Here is a 12,714-nt window from a genome sequence, read left to right as displayed (position 1 = left end):
TGTGAAGAACTATTACAACAACAAAATAAGAACAAAACGTTTGATGCGACTCGAGGATAAGAAAGTTCAGCCGACAAGAAGTTATAGTTTACCACGTGTGTGCATGATAGCAGCACATCACACCCCAACTGCAGCAGTCCATTTGGTAAGAGAAGGGCAGAGGAAAACAGGGAGACAGGGGAACGGTGGGAGAAGAAATGGGAAGTGCATGTCCTCTGTAGGGAATGTTGCACACTCTCAGCATCCCATGGTTTGGATAAAAACAAAGTCATTGATGCAGATGCCCTTACAGATGACAAGAAAAAAGTGTTTTCCAAAATAGATGGCTTGCACCACAAAGATAGCTATCCCTGTACCTTTGGAGGAAAACATCTGAAGTGTAATATCATTGTGAGAAAAAATATAAGCGTCTGAGCAACTTGCCATCTGAGGATGCAGCTTATTGTGGAAGTTACCTCTGGGTCAAACTTTAGCTTCCTTACAAAGTAAAGGGCTTTACTGACTGGAAGAATGCTGTTAATGATAAAAGAGGCATGATACCAAAGTATAGCCATTCAAAGGGAACAGGCTGAGTTGGCTGAAAACATACACAACATATATATTATTTAGGGGTGGGCATAGATTATTTTTTTTAATCTAGATTATAGCAAAATAATGACGAAAAAAAAAAAACCTAGGGGGTTTCTTCAGATGGCGCATTAGACCAGAGCTCATCTCTTTTTTCCAAAATGCATCTCATCATCAAAAAAATGGTTGATATTTGGTGATGAAAAAAAAAAATCACTGCAATATTTGAAAAGTGTTTCGAATATGTTAGGAAGCATTTAGAGTCATAATATACTGACATTTCAAAATGAACAGTGCTATGAAATGTAGAGGCAAATACAGATAAATCTATCAAACATTTAGACTATTTAAACAAAATGACCCCAACAATTCAGAATTTCTAATAGGGAGGGAGGGAGGGAGGGAGAGAGAGAGAGAGAGAGAGAGAGAGAGAGAGAGAGAGAGAGAGAATCTGCCACTGACTGTTAAAAAGGGCAGCAGTTCCTTTAGAGAGGGAGGAGCTGCGCAGCAGATTTCTAGAGCTAGTTCTAGACCCTAAAGCACTGGCCCACATCGATTTGACCTAAACCTGACAGTTGTTCTCTGTGTTAGAATACCAGCGGAGTTACAACTCCAAATGAATTCAGTTTGCAAAAAAAAAAAGTCAAGCGCAACGACCGCGAGGTTGGCTATATCAAGCGCAACAACCGCAAGCTGTTTTACCGTCTGACATGACTCGCAAATGCGCGATCATAACACAAACATTCAGCGAGAGTAGATATTGACAGTTTCAGTTTGACAATCTTCAAAATGTATACCACATGGAATGTTTTGGAATTATGGCACAGGCAAGATTTCTGGAACAGGACTGTTGTATGTGTTCCATGCAATGCGTGAGGAAATGTAGGCTATGTCGGGCTGGTAGCCTACACAATAATGTCTGCTTCACCTCAAACAATAATGTCTCTCTAGTCTACCACTTATGAAAAAGCACTAAAACAACACCTACCACGGCAGAGAGATTAATGTTTACATCATGCAAACACTGTTCATATTTAGTAGGTCTGCTGCTGAGCAACAGGTGGAGAGGCGAAGCGACTGGAGGGCATTCTGAAAGCGTCTGTCAATCGAACGCTATGGTGACACGCATCCCCAAAACCCCAAATCCATATTTTGAGAATAGATTAACGTGCGATATTTTCTTTGTCGCGCGATAAGAGTCTCACATTATCGCAGCACGTTAACGCCGATAACGGCCCACCACTAGTATTATTATACATGTAAGCCTACATATTTACTATTTAACATTAGGCCTATACATACATATAGAAGGGCTCTCTCTCTCTCTCTCTCTCTCTCTCTCTCTCTCTCTCTCTCTCTCTCTCTCTCTCTCTCTCTCTCTCTCTCTCTCTCTCTCTCTCTCTCTCTCTCTGTGTGTGTGTGTGTGTATATATATATATATATAGGCTATGTATGTATATATGCCTATGTAGCCTATATTTAATTTATGAATTAATTTTTAATATATATTTTATATTAATAATAACATTTCGGAGTCTCACATTATCGCAGCACGTTAACGCCGATAACGGCCCACCACTAGTATTATTATACATGTAAGCCAACATATTTACTATTTCACATTAGGCCTATACATACATATAGAAGGTCTCTCTCTCTCTCTCTCTCTCTCTCTATATATATATATGAGTGATTCTACGATTTCCCTACGCTTTTGGCAAAAGCAAAATGTCAATTATCAGTATTTTTTTTCAACTAAATGACCTAGATGTTTACATAGTGTATATTTTTAAGTTTCCAAACAAACAAATTGCCAAGCTTAATCTTAAATCATTTGATAAATACTCTAATGAAAGCGAACATTTGCGTAATTATTTTGTCAACAGTGTTATGGACAAATACTATGTCATTTCAAACATATATAAAAATACTACAGAGTTGAAACAATATATGTTTGAAAGTGCTTATGTCCCTTAGCAGTAATGTTGTCATTAATCTGTGCAACTGATATAGAAAATGTGATTGTTGAGCTTCATAAGTAGGATTTTATGAGTCAGTGTGATACAGACTGACACATTTTTCATCATAAATCCCTGTAACGTCTGATTTGAATATAGTCACCCTCCTTACACAAGACTTCCTTCTCCAGAGATAATCCCTAGTGTATGTTCATAGGATTTTTCCAACACATAAGTGATCAATAGCGCAAAAACACTTTCAAAACAGTCAAAGGTGTAACTCAACTGTGTTACGGTCAACAGTGCAGGGTAACAAGTCGGCACTTTTTTAGGAGAAAAAAACAGAGCAGACAAACCCATCTCCCTAGAACACAAATTATTTTGTTTGTTTGTCTGTCAATATGGATATAAATTGGCAAAAACATACTCCTCCTCAACTGTCATCAGTGTTGCCAGATTGGGCTGGTTCCCGCCCAATTGGGCTGCTTAGGATGGCCGTGTGCGGGTAAAAATGGCATCTATCAGAAAAACCTTCCCACTGCCATATAAATCAATAGAATTGGGCGGGTTTTTCGGGCGGATTTTGATTATTTTTTGGGCTGGAAATCATCAGCCTCATCTGGCAACCCTGACTGTCATACTTAATTGTAACACCATTGACGGTAACACCGTTGACATTTCAGCCATTTTTATGGTGTTGTGCTAACTGAGGACCTCAGAAGTTCCACCACAACACCTTAATCAATTCATGTATCTGTATGCTTTATCTGTGTTTTTCTACATGTGATTTCTAATTCAGATTCTTATGAATATGTTGATAACACTGTTGACAGGCAATTTTCCCGCTATGAGAACATGAAAAAGAATGGATTAAATTATGGAGGGATGGAGCTCAAAATTTACCAAAAAGTCTTCCCGTATCCTGCCAAAGAGGTTATGACATCACGTGATGTTATTCGTATGGCCTAAGACCAAACCATTACTGATTTATGGAGGAGGTTTCAGACCGTGACACGGTTAACACAGTTTTCGTGGACACACACAAAATGGCAAATTTCATGTATAATGGAAAGGACAGTGGTCTTTCTGACAGTTTTGTCATATTGTGATGATTACTGTGAATCAACTTTTGCAATCGTCTTGGGCAAAACAAGTTTCTTTATATGCTAATATGAAGACTGAATCTGACATTTGGAAAACAGGACGGCATGAAAACGCCCAAAACCAGTATTAAATATTCATTCTTGCTGAGGGAAATAATGCTATGTCTACACTTTCTGTATTATATGAAAGATAAATGTTTTCTAATGTCCAAAACATCATTGGATGCAGTTAATAGTTAATGGAATTGCCAAATAAAATCCACGGACTTAAAAGTGTAGGCGAATTAGAGAATCACTCACATATATATATAGGCTATGTATGTATATATGCCTATGTAGCCTATATTTAATTTATGAATTCATTTTTAATATATATTTTATATTAATAATAACATTTCGACCCGCGCTCCGCACGCGCATCATAGACCTCGCCTACTTCACATGGCTGGCCACGGCCATGTACAGTAGCGCCTAAAACATAGCCTACCAGATTGTATATGTAGTATTTTATCAATAGAATATTAGATCATTTATTGATCATGTAATATGGATGTATTATTCATTTGTTCTCTGTCTTTCTCCGTTTGGCTATCTGTCCAGAGACACTGGTGTGTCCAGTGCTGCATCCGTGAGGAGTGATCGGTCTAAAGATGACCCCCCTCGCATGGCAGTAGAAGAGGAACTATCACTAGACTCTGGTGTGTCCAGAGCTCCATCCATGAGGAGTGATCGGTCTAAAGATGACCCCCCTAGCATGGCAGAAGAGAGAAGGTGGGCAGTAGAAGCAACGACACTCACCCTCGTCTAGTGCACAAAATGACAAATAGTTCTCCTATTTTGGAGGAAAGAAAATGTGTTATCAATGAACAGTAGCTAAAACATATTAGATTATGATTATATTAGATAATGCAAGATAGTGCATGCAAAACTGGAAGAGCAGGCATCTAGTGAACAAAAAGTAATGAAGAAATAGTCTCCTATTTTAGAGAGAAAGAAAATGTCATCAAAAAGCAACCTATAATCAAAAGCCTATATAGCTAAAACACATTAGAGTTTATATATATAGATCATGTATTCATAATATGTAATGTGAGTTTATAGTGTATGTATTTATGTATAATTCCCTCTTTCTCTGGCTATCTGTCCAGAGACACTGGTGTGTCCAGAGCTCCATCCGTGAGGAGTGATCGGTCTAAAGATGACCCCCCTCGCATGGCAGCAGAAGAGGAACGGTAAGCAGTAGAAGCAAGCACACGCAAAATCACAAACAAATAGTTCCTCGGTAGCCTCTAATCAAAAGCTTATACAGATGGTGTAACTTCAATCTGCTCATTACCGTGCCGTGCCGCGGCAGCGCACCGTGATCATTACACCCTGTGGCCATTCGGAATGCGGGGGGCAGTATAGCACCGCTTTTGCAGAGCAGCGTCTGCCTGTGTTAGTGCGTCTGTTTGTGCTTCCGTGCTCGTCCGTCCCCCAGTTTTAGTAGTAGTAGAAATACAGGGCTGTAGTACTCGAGTCCGGACTCGGCCCGAGTCCGGTCTCAAGTCCGTTTTTTTATGGACTTGGACTTGTCTCAGACTCGGTATTGTTTGGACTCGGACTTGTCTTGGACTCGGACAATGGTCTTGCCAAATTAGGCTTTTGGACTCGCCGGGTCTGTCATTAAGTTTTGTTTAGAACACTGGCCATCATACATTGTAAAGTGGAGCTTGAAATCCAATAACAAACAAGTTTTGTCTTCACATCCATGCCATATAGGTTATCTTCTAAGGTTCACACTATTGACATTCATCCTTTTCATTGTCAAACACTGACCGACATGTGACTCGGACTTGACTTGGACTCGAATCTTTTTGGACTCGGTCTTGTCTCGGACTCGAACCTCTTTGGACTCGGACTTGACTAGTACTGGTCTTGGACTCTACAACGGTGGACTTGACTACAGCCCTGGTAGAAATACAGTCAGCAAATTGCATGTTTTATTTAGCATTGGGCATTTGATAATAACACAAGTGTGAGCCCTAAACAAGACCACCATGTGAATTTAAACTCGACTTTTTTTCTGTCTTGCATTCACCGTCTCCCAATCCGTCCCTAACTTATTTCGGCACGATTCAAGCCAGGAACGGGTATCCCCAATTTGAACCGGTAAAGACAATTACAATCGAGTCAATCAGACAGGAACACCATTGTAATTAAGTGTGTCCCGTAACGCCAGCATGAGAGAGATCGAATTTTAAATTTGGCGACGACATTCTGTCTTCAAAACTGGCATCGGCCGCTTCCAATTTAGGACCATAGGCCTATTCAACCGTTTCCACAACCTCACTGATCACAGTTGCTTCATCTCTAATGCCAGGGCTAAGAATAACGAAAATGGCAAAACAGAGTAGGCATGAAATCAAGTGGCGGAGTTCGGACCATTTTGATGTCGCTTGCTTTGTGTAGCCCTATCAAGCAAGCCTGTCTGTCTCATTTGTGCGATGAGCACAAAAACACAAATTGAACCACTTGTATAGTGTGAGTCAAACAGACATGAACAACATTGTAGCCTAATGAAGTAGTGCCCCGTCATGTCAGCATGAGAGAGGTGATTTTACATTTGGCGACGACATTCTGTCTTTAAAACTGGCGCATGCCGCTTCCCCTATTGCAGGCTATTACCTGATCTACACTGTCGTTACCACAAAAACAAGGTAGCACAACTTAATACTATTACTAGCCTATATATCTGGTAAATAGTAGGTTGAAGACGGGGGTATTATTGGTGCACTGTTTTTTTTTTTTGCGAAGCAGAGTAATCTGCTTCAGTGTAGCTCATTGTATGTTGATCCCTCCCTCAGTTTTAGGCTACAAGTGGAAAGAGTCAGCCAATTGCGCATTGCACGTAACATTGGGCATTTGATAATAACACAAGCGTGATCCCTAAACAAGACCGCCAGTCGACGGTGTTTTGTTTTTATTATTCTGTCCTGCATTCACCGTCTCAATTCCGCTCCTAACTTATAAGTGATGACTGTTAATTATTTCTGCACTAGCCTATTCAAGTCAGGAACGGATATCCTCAGGATAGCCTACGGACTAATAGGTTGAAGACGTTTTTTTTTGTATTGGTGCTTGTGAACATTTCATCCTTTCAATGCGCTGTTGTGCGCGATCGACGGGGTTCCGGTTAACTGATGTGATGGACTGCACACGTGACAAGACATCTGTTACACCAGGTGTGGCTAATCATATGTGATTAGGACTGCAAATTCAGTTGCTTCGGTGGAGATGCGAACCAACAATATGACTGGGGAACTATGACTCCTTCCGAGGCTGGATAACCTGTCGCGCCACGACATGTCACAAAAGGCTGTGCAGTCCCGTGCACTGCACTGCACTGCTGTAACCCACCCATCCCCCACAGACAAACATTCATGTTCTGAAAAGTTCAACACGTTCTGAAAATTTTAGCCGCTTTGCATTAAGTTTTCGAGCAGACACCTGTCCACGGTGACGCAACATCGAAAGAGAAAAGCAGAGACTGTTCACAAATAGCCTAACTGAATAAAGATTTCATTAAAAAAAAAACACAGCATTTGTATGAAACTGTGCTGGGTGACACTGCCTAGGCCTATCCAGATGCACGTATAGCAACAATGAGAAAGAGGGGGGGAGACGGAGAGAGAGAGAGCGATTAGCGCGTATCTGTGTGTGTGTGTGTGTGTGTGTGTGTGTGTGTGTGTGTGTGTGTGTGTGTGTGTGTGTGTGTGTGTGTGTGTGTGTGTGTGTGTGTGTGTGTGTGTGTGTGTGTGTGTGTCGGGGAACATTTGAAGTGAAAAACCAACCCTCCCTCACTTCAGAATCAGATGTTGGTGGTCTACAAGTCAATCCTTTTTTACCCGACTATCTTGTAGCCCAGTCATGAAGTTCATAAAGCCATCGGTAGCCTATAGGCTAAGATATCCAAAATCCCTCCGCAAATTTCTGCATTGCCTGAGTTCATAGGCTAAAACAACTTTATTTAGGTCTGACTTATTTAGCTTACTTTATTTGCCTTATTTAGGCCTATTATCGTATTTAGGCTTTAACGTGGGCCTATTTTACAAAATATCGAAAGAAGGAAAAGAAACTACAGACAAGTTGAGGCTTACTGATCGTAGCCTATTACAGCAAATCGAACATGCGCTTTATGAACACACTAGCCTGAGGGCAAACATCTTCTTCTCACGATTGAGATAACCAGGCCATGCCAGGAATTCAACTACCTGGGCACACACTAAAATACTGACAGACTACAATTGCTTGGATCTTCAGTGGGTTTCGTGGGTCCGGGGGGATGGGTGGCCTACTGCCTAAACTGTAACAGTTTGTAACAGTAAATGCATCCTCTCCAAACAGAGTGTGTGTGTGTGGGGGGGCGAGAGCATTAGGCTATCGGGGAGGATTGAGGATAAATCTTACACCTTTCCTTATTAATGGAAAATGAATTCCATGCTTTAGGGAGTATTCAAGAACCTAAACAATATGTAATTGCTGCTGCACAGTTCACGGGTTAGGCTATTTATTCAGTGAGGTTGTGGATATTGACACCTGTCCTCCGCGACCGCGGATAGCCCCCACCTTTGCGCTTCTCATCTGGCTGTCACACATCAACTGGAGGAGAGCGCGCAGTTCAAGACAAGCGGCATGACTGCAATCGTCAACAGGCCTACTGTAGTCTAAACAACTGTTCAATGTTCAGCGGTGTCCGTAGTCAAATTATCACAGCGGTGGTAGATGGTTTTTATGAAGACCAGGAGGTCTGATCTATCCTACTTTGCAGCAGACAAAAACCAACAGACAAAATTGCTGAGTAGTGCCTACGAATGATTCTCCTGCCAGGATGGCGTTGGACTAACCAGAATAACCAATCTAGATGTTGAATGTTGAGAGGAGGCATTTTGAAAAGTCGAAGACTTATTCACGAGGATATCATAGCTACCTTTCCTTGTCAATGTCCCATGCATTACAAAATATTCAAAAACCTCATCTGCGATAGGTTAAACACGATTTATCTAACACGCTTGAGGATAATATTGCCACCTTTCCCCTCTCCTGCGGTAGCCAGTTGCCTTCTCAGAAGAAGCAATCTGAAACGGAAAGAGTGCGCACTGTTCAAGACCCGCGGCAAGACTGCAATGGTCATCATGGTCCGTGGTGTCAGCATTCAGCCAAAACGGTGATAGGCCCTTTATATAGGCTATATATATATATAAATATACCTTATTCGCAGCAGCCAAAATCAGTCAGACAATAAGTCCTTAACGAGTGCGTGCAGGCTAGCGAATGCTCCTTCTACCAGGGTAAAGTTTGCAATTGGAGAGGGGTGATTGAAAGGGTAAATTAAGTCCGAAATCAAAATGATCAAAATACGGTTAATTTATTTACAATACCCTACATGACAGAACGAAAATGTGTAGGAGGTCAACAGAAAATAACCACAAACTGAGGACTATAGGCAACATCAAAGTAAAATACAAACACGAAATCAAACAAAGCTTTTTTTAATGCGGCAACACTGGTTAACAGCAGGTTTTACGCACACATTTCGAAGCGGTTTATCACAGATGCCGCTCTCTTCCTTGCTCTCCCAAACCCCAACGTACACTGGGTTTAATACTCCCTGCAATACTGGCCAGCTATGATTCAATTATCATTTCATTTGTCCATGCAAAGACCTTACGCTGCGGTTAACTAAAAGTAGCCTCGGCCGAATTAAGGTAGGCTACAGCCTAACACAAAACGGTTTCCATCTGCACACAGATGCCACATATTAATAGGCTACCATACACAAAAAAAATGTAAAGCTAGCAAATGAAAATGAAAAGCATTTAAACTAACATACCACTAAACAATCTCTTCCGCTTCCGCCTCGCAGATTGACTGATTAAAGTGTGTTGATCAGTGCAGTGCGTGCAGGGTGTGTGCGAGTGTCCATATGTAGTGCACAAAACATTAAAAGCATTGTGAGAGAACATGTTTGCCAGTTTGGTGCGAAGGGAGGACAATCAAAGTGCAGAGAGGCTGCATGTTGACGTTACATTTCATTTCGTTGGATGCTTGTCTCAAATGTCATTTTCTCTCATCACATGCCTTGGCTACTCGTTTTAAATGTGGATTTTACCCACATTAACCCGTATTACAGCGTTAAACCACATGCTACCCTGAAACACCGCTGCTTCCCCGAGTTTTACATTGCAAAATTTCCAACATTTCCTTCACTGACGCAGCGGTTGATGGTCAAAGACGCGGCGCATCCTAAACACTAAACAAAAATATAAGGGGGGAAACATGCAGCGCCGGTGGTCAAGCCTTTTTCCTTGGTTCATTTAATGATTATTTAGACCGGGCTTTTATTTGGAACCGGCCATTATCTGTCAAATATCCTCGTGCACCCGGCCCTTAAAAGGAACCCGGCCGCTAATTGGAACTCGGCTATTATATGGAACTTTACGGTATATTAATATGCCGTCGACATCGTCTAAAATATTCCATATGGTAATAGATGTTGCCTACCCATTTGCGCTTGAATGTGTATTGTGTCTATGCAAGAGAAAGTGTGTGTGTGTGTGTGTGAGAGAGAGAGAGAGAGAGAGTGAGAGAGAGTGAGAGAGAGAGAGAGAGAGAGAGAGAGAGAGAGAGAGAGAGAGAGAGAGAGAGAGAGAGAGAGAGAGAGAGAGATCATATATATATATACAGGTTGCGAGCGCTCCCAGGTAGGCTATAGCAAGCGCTCGCAAATATAGCAAGCGCTCCCAAGTGCCACCCGGCGGTTGTTTGGGTACACTGCAGCTAGGCCCGGTACGTACCGAGGTGGATGACGTGGCATTACCTCGGTAAAGGGTGTGCATTGTAGGGGGACCGACTGTATACTGTGGCGGCTAAAATCCAATGGTGCCGCCGAGAGGTTGGGTTGGGAGTTTTAAAAGCTGACGCGCAAACACTTCTCTTCCTTCGCTGTCCTTTATTCAAGTGTATCCAGTTCAGTACAAAGGTTAAAAACGCATTCTAAAACCGCCACCTTGCAGTGTGCTACTGGTGCAAGTTAAAGTGCCAAAGTGCGTTAAAAGAACAAATGTTTCTATCGATCATGCGGTCAACAAAAATTGTGCTCTCCCATGCCTACCCCTCTCCCTACAACCGTATCTCACTCATTTCGTGAAGTATTCACGAAAAAAATAGCTTAATTTTCGTGGTGCATTCACGTTATTTCCCGCCTTTCGTAAAGTCTTCACGGAAATAATAGATTAATTTTCACGCTGCCTATTCACTTGAATTGCCCGACTGTTGCCTGGCGACCCACTAGTTTGATGCCCTTTCGGTAGCCTACCGTCACATGGTAATCAAACATTTCAAACAAGCAATTTAGGGTTAGGTTTAGGGTTAAGTAGGGTTAAGGTTAGGGTTAGGTTTTGGTTTAGGTTTAGGTTTAGGGGACATAAGGCGTAAGTACCGAAAGGGCGTTGAATTAGTGAGTCCCGAGTGTATCAGCAGTGTTCTGTCAGCACCCCCTCCCCGCTCCTGCAGACGTTTGGATAACCATAGCAGCAGTGGGGCAATTCAAGTGAATAGGCAGCGTGAAAATTTATCTATTATTTTCGGGAAGACTTAACGAAAGGCGGGAAGTAACGTGAATGCACCACGAAAATTAAGCTATTTTTTTCGTGAAGACTTTACGAAAGGCGTGAGATAGGGCTCCTCCCTACCAGTGAGCAGGTGCACAGGTGCCTAAATACTAAGACCAGAGATTTTCTAAGCTATGAGAAAGACATCTCTCATTGGCTCCCATTATAGCCCCGTTGGCGAACGCAGCCAAGTAAAAGATGAATGGGAGCCTATTGGGCTAAATGGCTCAGCAGGGATTTGTGACGGTTCTGTTCTCTGGTTTGTAAAGATGTGTGCACATTCTGTACCTTATCATGGAAGTTGTATTAGAAGTGAAGTTAAAGGTTCCTGACATGGCTTTGTTCTCCCAAAGACGTGTTAGTTTTGTCCTGCAACACGCTAGCATTCGGCTAATACCTGCTGGCTGAGGAATCTCTGCGACTATTCACGACCAGAGCTGACGAGAGACGTACTCTGACTGATCCTAGCAGAGACATCTACGGCCACACACCTCAAAACCCCTCACCGCCGTCCAACATGTTAATTGAAGGTGCCCAAATTCTCAAGGATGAGCGCAGTCATTTCCTTTACCCCATGTACACATGCCGCTTTTCCACCACCTTAAATGCAATAAATAACAGGTGTCCGCAACAATCCTAACATAACTTTAACACATCGACATCTGAAGTCAGACGTAAAACTACAAAACAAATGGCGTAGTGCCGTAAAGTCGATTGTCACGTGTTATGTCATTGCTATAGTTGAAATAAGGGTCATTTTCACGAATCTAACACTTGACAAGATGCAAACGTGTCGGCAAATGCTTTCACTTACTCATATCTATCGAACGCGACTTCATTGTTTCCAGGGAAAAAATCACACGGGCAGATAGTTCTATGAGAAGCGTACAGCCCCATTGGCACCCATTCATTATTTACTTGGCTGCGATAACATAGCTGCAGTGCCACTCCTGGCCACACCAGCTAGTGGTCGTTCTTGTACAATATTCCATTTTTTTTGCTAAGACCAATTGCTACAATTCACTCACGTGACACCCCGCGGTGATCGCCAAATTAAAAGTCATTACAAACAACACATGACAAGGCATATGGCTGCTACATATACAGTAGTGCCTAAAACATTGCCTACCAGATTGTACGGTATACAGTATGTAGTATTTTATCAATAAAATATTAGATCATTTATTGATAATGTAATATGGAGTTATTATTTATTATTTATTTGTTCTCTGTCTTTCTCTGTTTGTCTGTCTGTCCAGAGACTCTGGTGTGTCCAGAGCTCCATCCATGAGGAGTGATCGGTCTAAAGATGACCCCCCTCGCATGGCAGAAGAGAGAAGGTGGGCAGTAGAAACATCAACACACACCCTGGTATAGTGCACACAGTCACAAACAAATAGTCCCCTTTAAGTAGCCTAAAACCAAAAAATTAAA

The 12,714-nt window shown here is 42.0% G+C and overlaps 1 protein-coding gene across 1 annotated transcript in view; it reads left to right on the top strand.

The window, feature by feature from the left end:
• LOC134440045 (NACHT, LRR and PYD domains-containing protein 3-like) overlaps nucleotides 1-12,714 on the top strand; it is a 102,525-nt gene that overhangs the window by 17,998 nt on the left and 71,813 nt on the right. Inside the window, exons 7-9 of the mRNA XM_063189973.1 lie at nucleotides 4,229-4,399; nucleotides 4,777-4,860; nucleotides 12,540-12,651. Of these exons, the coding sequence (XP_063046043.1) occupies nucleotides 4,229-4,399; nucleotides 4,777-4,860; nucleotides 12,540-12,651 (367 nt within the window). The remainder of the gene's footprint in view (nucleotides 1-4,228; nucleotides 4,400-4,776; nucleotides 4,861-12,539; nucleotides 12,652-12,714) is intronic.

This window comes from Engraulis encrasicolus, chromosome 23 (assembly GCF_034702125.1).
Source record: "Engraulis encrasicolus isolate BLACKSEA-1 chromosome 23, IST_EnEncr_1.0, whole genome shotgun sequence".
Lineage (NCBI taxonomy): Eukaryota > Metazoa > Chordata > Actinopteri > Clupeiformes > Engraulidae > Engraulis > Engraulis encrasicolus.
The sequence above is the reverse complement of the archived record's forward strand: the minus strand, read 5'-3'. Positions and strand labels throughout refer to the sequence as shown.